The sequence below is a fragment of the Rousettus aegyptiacus genome, unplaced genomic scaffold (assembly GCF_014176215.1).
Source record: "Rousettus aegyptiacus isolate mRouAeg1 unplaced genomic scaffold, mRouAeg1.p scaffold_m13_p_5, whole genome shotgun sequence".
In the NCBI taxonomy this organism is placed as follows: Eukaryota; Metazoa; Chordata; class Mammalia; order Chiroptera; family Pteropodidae; genus Rousettus; species Rousettus aegyptiacus.
In genome coordinates this window covers 34,423,410-34,439,618 of record NW_023416308.1, presented here as the reverse complement: position 1 = coordinate 34,439,618, position 16,209 = coordinate 34,423,410, and the positions used below count along the sequence as shown (strand labels likewise).

The 16,209-nt window shown below is 44.9% G+C and overlaps 1 protein-coding gene across 13 annotated transcripts in view; it reads right to left on the bottom strand.

The window, feature by feature from the left end:
- The window catches only part of TTC36 (tetratricopeptide repeat domain 36), a 146,436-nt gene that overhangs the window by 14,399 nt on the left and 115,828 nt on the right, over positions 1-16,209 (bottom strand). For 8 of the 13 annotated variants that reach the window (XM_036220616.1, XM_036220621.1, XM_036220617.1 and 5 more), the window contains 4 exons: positions 9,545-10,070; positions 9,308-9,436; positions 8,584-8,817; positions 6,143-6,947 (listed from right to left, as the gene is read on the bottom strand). In XM_036220616.1, the coding sequence (XP_036076509.1) occupies positions 6,713-6,947; positions 8,584-8,817; positions 9,308-9,417 (579 nt within the window). In that variant the 5' untranslated portion in view covers positions 9,418-9,436; positions 9,545-10,070 and the 3' untranslated portion in view covers positions 6,143-6,712. Of the gene's footprint in view, positions 1-1,605; positions 1,795-2,801; positions 2,938-6,142; positions 6,948-8,583; positions 8,818-9,307; positions 9,437-9,544; positions 10,071-16,209 lie in introns of those variants that run through there. The other 5 variants (XM_016139293.2, XM_016139294.2, XM_036220615.1 and 2 more) reach the window with 4 other exon arrangements.

Sequence of the window (16,209 nt, the reverse complement as noted above, 5' to 3'; positions counted from 1 at the left end):
CTTGGAGCCAGAGCTGGCCTGCCCCATTTTTAATTTTTATTTCCCTCATAAAATACTGGAGTTAGGCTTCTGAACTCAACTGCAGGCAGCCTACTTGTATCTACTATAGCAGGGGTCCCCAAACTCTGGGCCTGTTATGCACTGGGCTGCACAGCAGGAGGTGAGCGGAGAGTAAGCTAGTGAAGCTTCATCTGTATTTTCAGCTGCTCCCCAGTGCTAGCATCACCACCTCAGGTCCAACTCAGATGGTCAGGCGTTAGATTTCTCATAGGAGCCCCGGTCCCTGGTGCCAAAAAGGTTGGGGACTGCTGTCCTATAGGATCCACTGAGCTGCATTTCTTCTGGGCTCTGTTTCATTTCATGCATGTTCTCTTGTCTGAAGAGCCCGTCAGGGTGCTTGGGGAGCTTTATTGTCATCCCGGAGCAAGACAGATCTTTATATTTCTGTTTTCTACTTCCCAGAACCTAGCAGGGGCTCTGTTCCCTACTGCACCTGGATCTGGACCTCTGAGAAGCTCTCTGATAACAGCATGTCTCTGTTGCCCTTAGAGGAATTAAAAGCCTCCTCCTGGCGAATCGCTTCTAATCCCCTCTTGGGTTTTGGTCTGCAGGCTGTTCCCAGCGAACTTTACAGCCCTGGCCTGGCATTCCTGGTCCCCGGAGCACCTCCACCACCATGAGTCTAGTAGTTCCATACTAGGCTTTTGTGGTTTATATCACTTATTGGCCTGCTCTTTAGTTTCTAGCATGGCCAACTTTGTCCCATTGTCTCTACTCCAGCTAGAGTAACCAGAATGCAGTGGATTTGATCCAATCACTCCCTGTTAAAACCCTTTAGTGTTTCCTATTTACCTGTAGGCTCTGCTCCATCCTTTCACCACTACTCCCTGTTCCTGCCAGCCTGGTGATTGGAAAGACCCTGCAACTTGCATGCCTTCTGGACTTGTACAGGCTGTGCCTTCTCCACTTCCTCCCCTCTATTCAGCTTACTCCTACTTATCCTTCAAAACTCACCCTTCAGGAGTGGATCCCTCTCAACTTCTTATGGTGGTATAATTATGTGTCTATCCTATTCCTAGACTGTGAGCTTGAGATGCAGTATCATGTGGGGATTAAGAGCATACACTCTGGAGCTCTAACACCTGGTTCTAATCCCAGCTCTGCCACTTCTAGCTGTGTGAGAGTAGCAAACTACTTAACCTTCACACTTCAGTTTTTTCATCTTTAAAGGGAGATAACAATCGTGCATACCTTTCAGGGTTGTTGCGAGGATTAAATGAATTACTACATTTCACCTGTAAAGTGCTTAGTGCCTGATGCATAGTTGCTATAAAGTAGTATATCTTTTATCTTTGTGTCCTCAAGCACCTGGCCCACTGCTCCAATAGTGGACTCATTAAATGTTTGTTAAATAAATAATTGGAACACATCTGTTCTGACTTCTGACTTTCACAATAGCCCCAAGACGTTAGCAGGTAAGAATGCAGATTCCAGAGGTGTTTAATGACTCCCCACCCCCATTCCCTGGCCCCATAGCCACTTTGTCTCTCTCGTCTGTGCACTTCAGGACCCCTTCTGCAGAGGTTTCAGGGTGTCTCCCCTCACCTGTCACATCTCCCTGGAGACGCCGAGCCTGGGCTCGGTTGTTGTAGGCTGAGGCCCTCTCAGGCAGCAGATTGATGGCTTGGCCAAACCTCTCCAAGGCTGTGCTGAGGTCACCAGCCTCTGCTGCTGTCACTCCCTGCAGCTCGAGGGCCTTGGACTGCTCCAGCTGTTCTCGAGGGAAAACACCATCTGTGTCAGGGAAGTAGCCGGGAGGGGACAGGTATGTGGTTGTTAGCAAGAATCAAAGGCTGTCTCAGGCTTTGGAAACCTGGCGCCGGAGCCAGAGCTGACTGGGCTGAGATGTGGATCACAGCAGTTTTCAGATGCAGTATTTGGGACAGGTGAAGCTGAGATCACCAAGGCTGAGAGCTAGTAATGCCTGAGTCCCAAAGGACCTTGGTTGACTCCCCGTTGTCAGGAGAATAAAGCTCAAATTCTTTAGCCTGTAGTTAAAAGACTTGTTCAAGGTCACACAGCCCATGAGTTGTACAGCTAGGATTTGAACCCAGGACTCCCTGGCTCCTTGGCTTGTGCTCATTTTGTTCTACTACATTGCCTCCAACAGAAAGACCACCATGATATTCCTAAGTCATGAAAATCACTTCTCATGTATCCCTCAGCTTTTCAGCCTGAAGTCTCGGTAAGGTCTTACTCCTTTAGAAACAAAGGACACCAACAACATCTGGTAGGGACATCAGTCTGTTCTTCATTAGCACCCAATGGAAAAGCCAAGGAGTGCACTCACTGAAAGGATCAGCTCAGTACTTGGCATGTATGGTATGTAACACTGAATGCTTGCTTAGATTGGAGCCATTCAACTGAGCTGTGCCTTGCTCTGTTCCTGCCCTCCATTCTCTGTGGGGTGATAAACTCTGTTATGACAAAGATGTAAAAGTTTAATATTGCTCTCCTCCTGCTGCAACAGTTAAGCTTGGAACATGGGGAGATTTAAGTGGTTAAGTTCAGAGGTGTGAGGGCTGAAAGACTGAGACAAACTCTGGGCTTCTCCGCTTGGCAGTGACTTTGCCAACCTCCTGTTATTGCACTAAGAATCAGCCAACCTCTCTGATTCAGTCTCAATCATCACCCAACGTCTCACAAACAATGGACCTTGTAAGACCACCTCCTCCTATCACCCCAGGGAAGTCTGCAGACCAGCCAGTGTGGAGAGCTGTCCTTCAAGGCCAAATACTTACTTTCATCTACTTGTTCCTTCTCAGCTTCCTCTCCCAGGTCCAACCCAACAACATCTCCAAAAGGGGTGTCAGGGTTGAAGATGGCTTGTAACACTGCCCGATCATTTAGAGTCCCCATGGTGCTCAACTCCAAAATCTGAAAATGTGACTCAGAATGAGAGAGGGAGGAAGAAGGGGTGGAGGTTTAGCCTCACAGTCAGTTGATCTAGAGGGAGGTTCTGTTTGAGGACTGTCCCCCATGAAGAGTGTTTTGTTCTTTTGACTGTAGTGTAAACTCAACTTCCCTTTGCCCTGGGGTTAGTGATCCTGGCTTGGCAGAACATTTACAGGTATTTCTTAACTGCCTCTCCACCCCACTGAGGCCAATGAGAAACAGTAAATAAACCCAATTTCAGCCTTAAGGTGGAGTGAAGAGAGAGTGCTGTTCTTATTCTCCCTGAAATGCTTTTATTTTATTATATTCATTGATTGGAAGAAAATCGCTAGAAGCCACTGCTTGAACACCCACGGATGAAGGAGATGAGGATATGAAGGTGATACAGGAATGCTTCCTTTGCCTTCTTGACCCCTTCTTCATACTCAGAATTAATTAGGTCCTGAACACACATCATTGGTGAGCAAGGGAAGAAAATATGGTTAAGACAGCCAGGATGGAGTAGCTCCTGAAAGAAGGCAATGAGGAATGATTCAACGATTCTACCTTAAAATAAAGGACTGTGGAAGGTACTTTCTAATTGGATTATAGGCCATACTTCACTCCCATTTCTCACCCCAGCCAGTCAAAAGAAAGCTCCACCATGTGCAGCAATGAACTTGACATACTTATTAATTAAACTATCACTTAAAAATGCAAATAAAATAAACATGTTTAAAAACTTCATTTTTTAAAATTTATTTTTTAAATTTTAATTAGTTTCAAGTATACAGTACATTGGTCTCCTTCCCTCCCCGACCCTCCACCTAGCCAATGTATTAATGCTAACTGCATTCCCTATGTTATGCTCCCCATCCCTGTGACCACCCATCAGCTACTATTTTGTACTTCTTTAATCCTTCACCCCATTCTCCCAGCTCCCCAAACCCCCCTTCCCTCTGTCCAACACCAAATTGTCCACTATATTCATGAATCTGTCTTTGATTAGTTTGTTCTTTTGATTCCTTAGATTCCACATATAAGTGAAATCATATGGTGTTTACCTTTCTCTGTTTGACTTAAATACCTTCTAGGTCCATCAGAGCAATATTTTTTTCCATTCCCTTCCTTTTCATATGTAGGGGTCTTGTTCTCTTATCCTTTCAGTCACTCGCTCTTTTGGTTGGCACACTTAATTCTTTTCCATTTAAGGTACTTATTGATCGGAATGTAGTTGTTACCATTCTTTATTCCTGTTTTTGATACATGTTTTTTGTTTGTTTGTTTGTTTGTTTTTTGTCCTTAAAGAAGTCCCTCTAACATTTCCTGTAATACTGGTGTGGTGGCGATAAATTCCTTTAGCTTATTTTTGTCTAGGAAGCTCTTTATCTGTTCTTCAACTCTAAATGATAGTTTTGCTGGATAAATTGTTCTTGGTTGTATATCCTGGTTCTTCATCCAGTCAAATATTTTTTGCCAAGCCCTTCTGTCCTGCATAATTTCTTTTGAGAAATCAGCTGCCGGTCTTAAGGGTGTTCCTTTATAATAATTACTTATTTTTCTCTTGCTGCTTTTAATATTTTCTTCGTATTTAACCTTTGGCATTTTAATTATGATGTGCCTTGGTGTGGGCCTCTTTGGATCCCTGATTTTTGGAATACTCTGAGCTTTCTGGGGTTTTATGTCTATTTCCTTCACCAGGTTAGGGAAGTTTTCCATCATTATTTCTTCAAACAGCTGTTCAACATCTTGATTTTCTTCTGTTACGCCAATCAGATGAATATTTGGAGGCTTAATAGTGTCCCATATCCTCCTTAAATTATTTTTATAGTTTTGGCATCTTTTTTCTTGCCATTCTGATTGAGTGTCCTGATTGGCTTTCCTGTCCTCTAGATAGGGCATTTTATCCTCATCTTTATTCACTTTGTTTATTCCATTTAATATACTTCTCATCTCAGATCATGCGTTCTCTATTTCAGACTGGTTCCCCCATATGATCTCCATCTCTATTTCTATCTCTTTGTTGGAGTTCTCTACACATCGCAAAAATTCATTGAGCATCTTTATAACTAGTATTTTGAACTCTGCATCTGTTAGATTACTTGACTCCATTTTATATGGATCTCTGTTCTGTTCTGTCATATGATTTCTGCTTCTTTATTTTCCCATTTCGGTTGCCTTTTCATGTCTGTTTCTATGTACTAAGCAAAGCTCCTAAGTCTCCCAATCTTATTAGTGTGGATTTGTGAAGTAGGTGTCTAGTGGCCCAGTCCTGAGAGGAGTTCAGCAGCAGGCCAAATTTAGCCCAAGCCTCTACTCCTTTGGGGCCACCTGTTAAGATTCAGCAAGCAATCTACAGAAGTTGTGATTATAATTGCCTCAAAAGGCCACACCAGAAACTAAGGCCAGCTACTTCCTCCACTGTGAGTCTCAGCAAAGAGCACCTGGTTCGCTGAGGATACACCTGGTTGTGGCTTGGGTGGGGCCCGAGTTGGAGTAGACAGGGTTTCAGGGAGTACTCTGGGTGGAGCCACCTCTGTTATCCAGTTTGATGACGGCCCAGCTATGGCTGCGCTGTGTTCATTGCACTGGGAGAGGGAAGGGCTCAACAGGGAACAGTGAATACTGCCGCCACTTCTGTACCAAGCAAGTCTTGCCTGGGCCCTTGCTTGGACAGTGTCTCCCTGTAAGTCCCTAGTGCCCCCTGATTGGGCACTGGTGCTCAGAGTGGGCAGGTCCATCACTGTGAAAAATCCCATCCCAGACGTGGCCTCTTTAAGAGGCGTCTGCTTCTGCTGCAGGGTCTGTCTCAGCCACTGGGGACCAGGCAGCCCTGCGTCTTCACCCTGTTCTACCTTCTGCTGTTGCAGGGTGATTTCTTGTATTTCTTGGATTTCTCTGTAGTTGTATGGCTTATTTATCTAGATCCCAGGCGATTTTTCTTTGCTACTGCTCCTCGTTTCCATCACAACTTTGATTTGGTCACCAGAGGAAGAAACAGAAGCTCTATCATCTATGCCATTTTTTTTCTCACCCTAAAAACTCCATTTTTTTTGCAACTATGTACATATTTTTTTTTTACATTTAATCTTTCATAGAGTGCTTTCAGTATTATTATTTTTTGAACTATTAAAGTATTTTCATTCATCCCTGTCACAGAGTTAACACTGATGGACTTTAGACACATATTTTTCCTTGTTTTTTTTTTCCTCTTTTTCTCTAACCCAGGCGAGACAGGGTTCTGCCACCCATCATTCTTCTTGCTCCCACACCCAAAGGAAGACAGGGGCATGTCACCTGTCTCTTCCTACTGGAAGCGACAGAGCTGGAGCTGCTGGGTTGCGGTGGCTTCTGGTTGCGAGAGACGGGGTCGCTCCTTCCATTCTCCCACCCGTGGGGGAGAAAGGGACCAGAGCCCACTGCTCCTACCATTCCCGTGCCAGTGGAAGGGACAGAGGGCTTCTTCCATTTGCTTGTCCATGGAGTTCCGGGTCCCAGTGTCCGTGGTTCCAGCCATTCCGCCCTCTTAGGAAGAACGTGCCCAATTCCTACGCTCCTTCCATTCCCCCGCCGTGGAGTTACCTGGGCCTGGTGCCCCCTGCTCTTTCCATTCCTGTGTCTGTGCAGGGACGGGAACCTGGTGCCCGCCTCTCCTTCCATTCCTGCGCCCGTGGAAAGAACAGGTGCCTGGTGTCCCTTGCTCTTTCCATTCCCGCGCCTATGGAAGGATGGGGGCGGGTCACCCCTGCTCCTTCCATTTGTGTGCCCATGGAGTTATTCACCTGGTGCCCGCTGCTGTTTTCTTTCTTGCGCCTGTGGAGAAACTCAGTGCAGGTCCCTCTACCCCTGGCTGCTCCAAGTTCAGTGCCTGGAGGTGACCTGTGGAAGCCTGAGCGTCGAAGCAAGCCCTGATTGCCGTGCTCTCTGCGTCCACACCTTCTGATGCCCCAGAGTCATTGCTGACGCGTGGCTCGCCATCATAGCTCTCCCACTGGGTCCTCCTGCTGGCAGTCCTGAAGACCCAGACAATCTGTCTCAGCCTGAGCTCACGCTAAGAAGGCTGAGCTGCATTTTCTTCCCCTTGGCGCCGGGAGAGGGGCACATAGGTTCTGCTTTAGGTGCAACCTCAGCCCAAGCCCAGGAAGTCTGGGTGTGAGCCGGAGCTCTTGTGAATGTATTATGACCCAGGTCAAAATTCTGTACTCTCAGTGGGGGGTGGATTTCACTAGAGAACTTGTTAAAAACTCAGATTTCTGAGACACACCTTGAAACAATGAGGTGCTGACATTCGTTTGGGTTCCAATAAGAGCATTTTAAGCGTTTCTGGGGATTTAACTGACCCATTGTTGCTCTGAAATTTGTGTTTTGACTCTTGAAGTAACACCTTATGAAACAGGAGAGACCTTAAACTTGAGAGAAATAATGAAACAGTAGAATTTTTAAATTATTAAAATTATTTAAATGTCTCAAAAGTTTAAATAGAATTACTGTATGACTGAGCAATTTCACTGTCTAGTATATATCCAAGACAACCTAAAACATCTGTCTACACAAGCAACTATACATAGATATTCATGGTACCTTTATTTCTAATTGCTAAATAGAGGAAACAACACATATGTCCATTGATTATTAGATAAGCAAAGTGTTATAGCCATGCAATGGGGGAGTGTTGAGCCATATAAAAGAATGAAGCAGTGATTCCTTTCTATAACACGGATGAATCGTGAAAACATTGTGCTATGTGACAGAAGCCAGTCACAAGTATTATACATTTCATGATTCCATGTATAGGAAATGTACAAACTAGCAAATTCATAGAGCCTGCACTGAGATTATTGGTTGCTAGGGCTGGGAGGTGTTAGAGATAATGGGGATAATGGCTGACAGGTATCTGTCTTCCTTAGGGGTTGATGAAAAGGTCCTGGAATATGTAGTGATGTTGGTCACAGAGCTTTATGAATATACAAAAAATCACAAAATGTACATTTAAGTAGCTGACATTTATAGTATGTTAATTTCCCTCTCTAAATGAATAAAGTTCCTTGGATCTTAATTGGCCTTGTTCCAAAAAGCACCTCTGCTATTTTGACATATTCTATTTTGACTAGAAAGTTCTGCTTCCTTCCTGCTCATGAGCTTATCACTTAGGTGCTTTAGACTCTGCTAAGACTTGCCTGGCCAGCAGCCCACAGTTCCTATGTGTAACTTTCATGACATGGTCTCAGCATTGCTCCATCTATTTGTTTGTTGCAGACACCAGAGGCTGGCTCTGATAAGAGGAGAGGCATCTGAGAAATGCAAAGGGAAGGGCCTACAAAAACGACTGACTCAGCTGGTTATAGATTAACTACATCCTTGTAGATGTCTGAACGGCCTTCTGGAAACTCTTGTCACACCTTCAAGAAAAACGATCTGTAAATAGATAGGACTGGTGGTCTTGGAATTCCTTCCCCCTTGCAGCCCCCACCTGAAACTCCCTCTCCCCATCCTGAGTCAGGAGGTGCATGTAGGACCTCAGACAAAGGAATCATCCCCCTTGCATGGACACTGCAGAGGTATATAAGCTATAAGAACTCTAACCAAGGGAAGCTTGTGCTTTGGTGCTGTTAAGCCCCATACATTCCGCCGGCAATAAAATCTGCTTACTCTAACAAAGTTGTCTGAGCATCCAATTTCCTCCGTCGGGTGTTGCTTCCTGCAACAGATTTCTGGTGCATTGGCTGGGAAGCGTGGAGGAATGGCATCCACATTTGGTGGATTTCGGGTATCCAACTGGGAAAACCCCAACCCTCCCTGCAGACACACTGGCTGAGTGTGCACCAGGGATTACCCCATGTAGATGCCTCACAGGATGGAAGGGGAAACCCCATCTGCCAGTCCCTGCAAGAATCAGACAACAGAGGAATGAGAAAACTAGGATGCATTAGGGTCTCGGTAAGGAAAAATATGGCAAAGGGTAGCTAGCTCAGGTACTGCCTCATAAGGCAAAACGGGAGACTGGTCATCTTCCAAGGTCACCCGAGTACTCTACCCTTGTCAGGGGAAACTGTGACCTCACAGGTACACAGAGCAGAGGATGGAATGTGTTTGGGTAATACTGGGCAAAAGGAAATCCCGATCCCCCTCCAGAGAGTATTCAAGAGTCTTCCACAGGTTAAAAGGAGCGATTGCTTACTCTCCACAGGACAGGTTAAGGAATGATGGGAGGTTGTATGAAAGAGAGTGAATGCTGAGTGACTGAGACTTAGCGTTGCCATGAAGCAAGAGTTGAGCCCCTCTCTGTGGTTCTGTGATGAATCCTATATGGCTAGAGTGGTGTCACTGGATCTTCGTGATCCAGTGATCCAGGTCAGGTGTTATAATGGCTCACCAGTTGCTAAAAGGAGCCTGGAAGATTCCCGTGATGGAAGCGGCCAGATACAGGCGAAGCGAGTGACGTTCTCTCCAAAGTTTCCCCGACCTTATCCTCCAACCTTCCATGTTGCATGATTGTTGTCTGCTGTGGGAGGCATGGGGGGTACACAGAGAAAGCCTACTCCCCTGGCCATGATGGTCAAAAATTTCAAGAAGGTTATGGAGTTAAACTCACCCCACAGAAACTCCATACCTTTCGTGAGATAAACTGGCCCTCTTTTGGTATTGGATGTCCGGTAGAGGGAGCTCCTAGTCTTCAGTTAGAAGACACAGGTCAGGGTCTCCTGGGAAGGGGGAGTGAGGAAGACAAAGACCAGGGCCTTACACAAAGTGGGGAGAACAGGAGCCCCTACTCTAGGAATCTACACAACAGAAGGCCTTTGAAAAAATAAAATCAAATGGGCACTCACTAATACCTTGGAGAGAACTCCCAGACCCATGCTGTCACCTGCCGTCCCCCTTCCCTCCTTTCCAGACTCACCAGCACCGTGCCACAGGGCGCAGGCACAATCCTCTCGAGGTAAGTAACATATTTTCGGGTTCAGCCACAGCTAGGGTTGTGGTCTAGTGCTTAGGATTCAGCACTCTCATGGTTGCAGCCCGGGTTCAACTCCCAGTTAGGGAGGATTATTCTTTCCTCCTTTCTCACCAGCAAGAGGAGCACTTCCCAGCTTGTACTATGCAGGGAAGGAAAGCAGGAACCGCAGCCATAGGCCCAGCTGCCAGTGAAATACAGGGGCAGTGAGGACCCATATTGGACCTTCCTCCTTCCAAACTAACAATAGGAGAACTAATGATAGGAGAGGGATCAAAGAGTTTGGACTGTAAACAGTTCACTAAACTATAATTCTATCCTCCAGATTGGGCCTCCAGCCTCCTTGCACATCAAGGAACAAAAATAGGGAGAAGTCCCCTACTTATAAGTTTCTATTCTTCTTTACCAAGACCTAGACTTAATAGATGGCCCAATGATAAAAGCACCTTCTCTGAGACCTCAAAATAATCAGGAGTTTTCTCCATCCCCTTCACCCTTCACCCTCGGACTCTGAGGGGGTATGAGTTCTCTGGGGATTTCATCTATTTCATTGCTCCCTGAGGAAACTAGATAAGCACCACCAGGGAAGTTACAAATACTGATGATGGGGGAAATATGAGTATGTGCATAACATCTGATCTGTATTTGTAGATGTTATATGTAATATGGTGGTTGAGTTAAGAATTCTAATTATAATGGAAAGAAAAATGTATGTTTTTGGTAACAGAAGGTATAAAGTATGGAGATTTATTTTGAAGGAAATTAAAGGAAAGGTTTTGTCTTAAAGTTACTTATTTCTGATAAGTAAGAAAAGGCAAACTGAAGGAATGAGGAAAGTACTAGAAGGTTCTGAAGAAAAATCCTGAGAAGAAATTTTATGTGATTAAGCTAAACAAGATTGGAAATTTAAATGCCAAAATTAAGCTAATGCAAAATTAAAATTGTGTTTTAATGTTTCTTAAACTATTGGTCTGCTACTAATGTTATGGAAAAATTTTCTGAGTAGAAAACAAGAATTCTAAACTTCATCAAAATAATTTCTGTGTTTTATATTGCCTTAACCAATTTTCTGAGGCTTTTAGAGAATATACTAACATTAGCCCAAAGTCTGAGGGCAAGACATTCCTAGCTATACATTTTACAACTTGATCTGTGCCCAATATTCAAAGGAAGCTCCAAAAGTTAGGGCCTAGACCCCAACCCCCCAGGCTGCCTGGGTATCAGAGGTCTTTAAGGTGTCTAATAACTTGGACTGGGCAGAGAAAGAAGAAGAGTACAACAATGGTACAAATTTTAGCTGCCATAATACAGGGACCATCTCGAAGTGACCCTAGGCAATAAAAACCTTGTAGGCCTGGAGGGCCTCGATCTTCATTGGCCATGAGTGGCATTGTCAGGACTGAGGCATTATCAATGTACAAACTGCAGAAGGAAGGGCACTGGAAGGGTGAGTGGGAAGCCAGGGAGGGGTAGACCTCATAAGCCCTCGCCCCACATGGCAAACCTCTCATGGATGGGCTGCTCTCTCCTCCAACAATGGAGGCCCAAGTGCTTACAAGCTCCTGTCCTAGAAAAATCCACCACGATCACAACAGTGGAGCCTCAGGTCACCCTTGACATGGCATGAAGGAAAAACTGAATTTTTACTAGATACTAGGGCTACCTACTCTGTCCTGACCTATCCCGTAGGCCTCTCTCCAATGCTACCTGCGCAGTGACAGGAATAGTCAGCCTAATGTAATTTACTTTTCCCATTGTGAAACTGGGACTAGCAACGAAGTTCTCTGCCATACATCAGGACCAAGGTCCAATGTGGAAAGTACCTCATCTAGAAAACTGGGACACAGCCAAAAAATGGAAAATGGGGGCAGCCCCCTTGCCCACTGTTCGGTTGCTCATGGGCGCCATTACGCCAGCGGGAAGGTGGCTCAATACCTCAGATGGCCGACGGCTCACGACCAAAGTTACAGCAGGGACTTCCCAGGCGGCAAGATCAGCCAAACAGAAAAGTCCCCACCCTGTAACCCCACTGACATCCTGCGCCAAAACCTTTAAAAACTGGGCCTATACCCCAGGCACGCGCGACTTCCTTGGCCCCTTTGCTGGACCAGCGAATCTCGCCTGTAGACCCTAATAAAGCCTGTTTTATACTTCGCTTTGGCTGAATCTCACCCTCATTTTCGTCTCCTCCGGCCGATCACCCACCTCACAGAGCACATTTGTAGAGAACTTAAGTCTAAACCATTCATAGACAACCTGTCTGTATGTCAGGGTTTCCTAATAGCAGAGCAACTACCTCCCTGCAATTTGTTTAAAATCAGCCCTCAAGGCAAACAGAAAGGCCCAGGTTTTGTTAAGTTCCCAACTGCTGTCAAATTACAAAGAATCAACAGCTAGTTACATTTAACTCAAATTAAACTAGTTTCTTATGAGTCCTCACAGGTTCCTCCAGAAAATAAACCCGAAAGTGCAACCTATTCCTGTGAACCCATAGAAGATCTTAAACTCTTGTTCTGGAAACTAGATAAGTCCACATGTTCCAGAGAATCAGGGAACTTTTGTGTACCTTGAATTAACAAACTGCCATGAAAGAGTAACTTCATTGTAAATTACCTCTAATATTAATTTTGACTTGTCTTTTCTATCTTTTTGCTAAGTTTATATCTTCTAGGTTGCAAGGCTTCCTATCACTTCTATATGCTCGAACAACCTCACATTGTCTGCCTCCAGGGCCCTTAGAATTGGCTTTCCGAGATTTTTATTCCCAGTAGGTCAGGACTTCAGCCCTATCTCAATTTTGAAGAAATTACAGAAGACAGACCTTCCTCCATCAACATTCCTTTAAGATTAAGGGAATAAAAATCTCTGAAGGAGAATAATGTAGGGAGGAGGCAGGAAAATTGAGGTGTTGGTTGGGTTGCATTCGGAGAATGCAATATGCTGATCAGCTCTGCGGCCAGGCCAGGAGGACACCTATAGAACAAAGGAAGGTTAGCTTAAGTAATAGCTCACTCCCTGAATATCACTTCCTGCTGTGTATATGAGGGGACTCCGATGGGGAATAGGTAGCTGTGGGAAGCTACAGAACTAGTTCCCACCAAGATAATGCCAAATATAATGGCCCCATGAACATCTGATGATAGTCAATATGTTTTAAAACATACTTTTATAGGACAATACTGCCTGGCTAAAGGTAGAGAAAATTTCACTGAGTCGGTCAGAAACTTAATTTGCCTTGGTCAACGGTATTATAATGCCACCTCCAAACAAAGTGTGTAAGAAATCTAACTAAGGGGAGCTCATGCTTTGGTAATTGCACTCTGCCGGCAATAAATTCTCCTTCCTCTGACACTGAGCCAGCTACTTTCATGGTTCTTACCATGCTTGCTAGTCCTGGTGAAAGCCAAGTAAATATCTTTTGGTTTCAACCTGGGAATTTCACACATCTGCTATTTGTGCTTGAAACACTCTGCGGCATCCATCCATTTTCAGGAAATATACTGGGCTTGGGTATTATTGTTAATATTAACATTATCTAGTGAATTCAGCATTGAAACAAAAAAATCCTAAAAAGAACAAATCCTCTATGAAATATAAAATATAAATGTGTGCCAACTGAACAATGGATAAATTGAACTGGCTGAAACTCTTGGAAACCTTGATTTCTGGCCAGTCGCACACAGGTCTTTCTGTCCATCCAGGCATCAGAAATTTGTATCTGACCTGTAGAGGTGGTAGCATGGCTCAATGTGAGCTTCATAGGTCAGCAGCAAAAGTGACATCTGTGGATCAAGACGAGTAAAATAATGTTCTTCTCTCCAAGGGAGACGGTGTTGTCTAACAGTAAATAGAAAAAGGGCTCTGGATCTTGATTAGTCTGGGTTTGAATTCTGGCTGGGCAAGAAACTCAATTTTTCTAAACCCAGGTTTCCTACTGCAATATGGGGATAACCCCTTCCTTGCTGGGGAAATGCAGAGGTGTTAGGAAGATAATGTGTACCATGCAAACAGTGCCTGGATAAGCACTCATGGAAGAGTAGTTGAAACGTAAAATAACATGTATAAGATTTTCTGATATCAAGATGCTTGGGTGGGTTGGGGGCTACTGGCCTATGGGGTTAATTAGGTGAGGCATGCCAGGGGTGAAAGGTCTAGTGCATGGTCTGACCGCAGCTTGGGCATCCTGTTAGAATGTCGTTTGGAACCAACCTGGCTACTGGAATCCCAGGTAGTTAAAGTGCAGTGCTCAAGGCTACTCGCACAGACCATAGTGTTGTGGTGCAATCAAATCTATGACCCACGGAGCCAATTGAGATGAATTGTGAGCCTTTATGAGCCAGCTGGCGACTGACTCTCTACTAAGCAGGGTTAGAGGAGATCAGCCCAGAGCTTCCAGAGGAGGTAGCTTATAAAGCCTAAAACCACATCAAACAAGCAAACTGGTTTACAGAAGCAGAAGTTGGCCATTAGCATATCTTTGCACAGGACTTTTCCTAGAACCATACCCTGGTTAAACAAGCAGATTACAGAAGCAGAAGTTGGCCATTTGAAAATTTTCCACCCTTTAACATTCCCCACTGGTTTTCAGGGGAATTCAAATCATTGATTCGTTAACCTGGAGTGGTGGGTAGTGAGTTCTGAGAACCATGAGTTTCACTGCCTCTACCCTTTTTTTGACATACATAGTTAACCAATTAATAATACAAGGTCAAAATAACCCTAGAAATGCTAATATTAGGGATCCTGAAATAGAGGAAAGCAGAGTAGTCAACCACAGGGGCCAGTTAAACATGTTCTCATATCAAGATCCTGTCCTCCTGTGTTGTTCTTCTCTGTCACTGAGCCGTTGTCTGACTAAAGCTAGGCTATCTCTAATAATGCCTGAATTGTTAGCATAAAAACAGCAAGTTTCACCTAAAGCTATACAATTAAAGCAAGATCTATGCTTTATGAACATATTAGTCTTACATGTATGAATTAATACACAAGATTCTTAGTTCATTTTACAGATTCTGAAACTAAGCTGTTCAAAAGGTAAATTCTGAAACTATGGTTGATGCAGTAAATGAATATATCAAAACAAAAACTTCATCTAAATATTTACATTAAAAAAAAAAACATTTAAAACCGGGAAGGGTCTTTCTCAGCGAGGCTCAGGCGAGGTAGGTTGTGGCTGGGTGAGAGACTGAGTTGGTACTCTGGTTGCGGAAACTAACTGGTAAGTTTTTCGCCGCACTAGATTGAGAACCTGTAAGGACCAGTTTTTGCTAGTTTCTAATTCAAACTTGGTTAAAGTTTCTTTCAGGGTCCTATTTATCCTCTCTACCTGTCCTGAGCTGAGGCTTGTAAATGCAATATAACTTCCAATTAATTCCTAGAACCCTGGCTGAAGATTGACTGGTCAGGCGGATGAACGCCAGGTCATTGTCGGATCCCAGTGATATGGGCAGGCCAAATCGAGGCACTATTTCTGAGACTAATTTCTTTGCTACTACCTGAGCTATCTCCTGCTTGGCGGGAAAGGCTTCAGTCTATCCTGAAGAGATGTCAATGAACGCAAGCAAGTAGTTGAATCAGAAGGTACCTGGGCTGACCTCAGTGAAATCCAACTCCCAATGTTCCCCCAGTGCCTATCCATGAAGTCTCGTCCCTTGTTGTACTCCCTTGGAGGGTTCTGGATTCACTTGTGCGCATATGTGGCACCGGGCTGATACCTGCTTGGCCATTCATTGCAGCCCCGGAATGTAATAGTCTCTTTTCAACAGTTCAATCAATTTGGTCCCTTCCAAGTGAGTGCTCTGGTGAACCTGGGTTATGAGGTCTCGGCTCAAGGCCTCAGGTACCACAATGCAGCCGTTAGGGAGCCTAACCCACCCAGCAGATTCCTTTTTTCCTCCCAGCTTGTTGCATAGTTCAACTTCCCCTGGAGTATAAGTAGGAGTGTCCGTTAGCACCCTGGGTGGTGGGGCCGGCAGAATGTCAGTTGGCCCCACTGGATTTTGGGCAGCCTGCTTTGCTGTCTGATCAGCAAAGGAGTTGCCCTGTTCTACCTCAGAGCCCGAGTTCTGGTGCCCTGGGCAATGAATGATTGCTACTGTTCTGCCCCGACTCGTATCTCCACGAACCACCAAGAAGCCAACACCGATGCAAGAGCAAGAGGGAGTTTATTTCAGACTCGAGTCCGGACCGCAGTCCGCACACTGACGCAGAAGTGAGTAGGAGGCGGTCCCGAACATGGGGCTTCAGGGGTATTTGAAGGGAAAAATCGTAAGCATGGGGAGTGATGTCTTGGCGTTACAGGATTGGTACAACGAGCTTGTCGC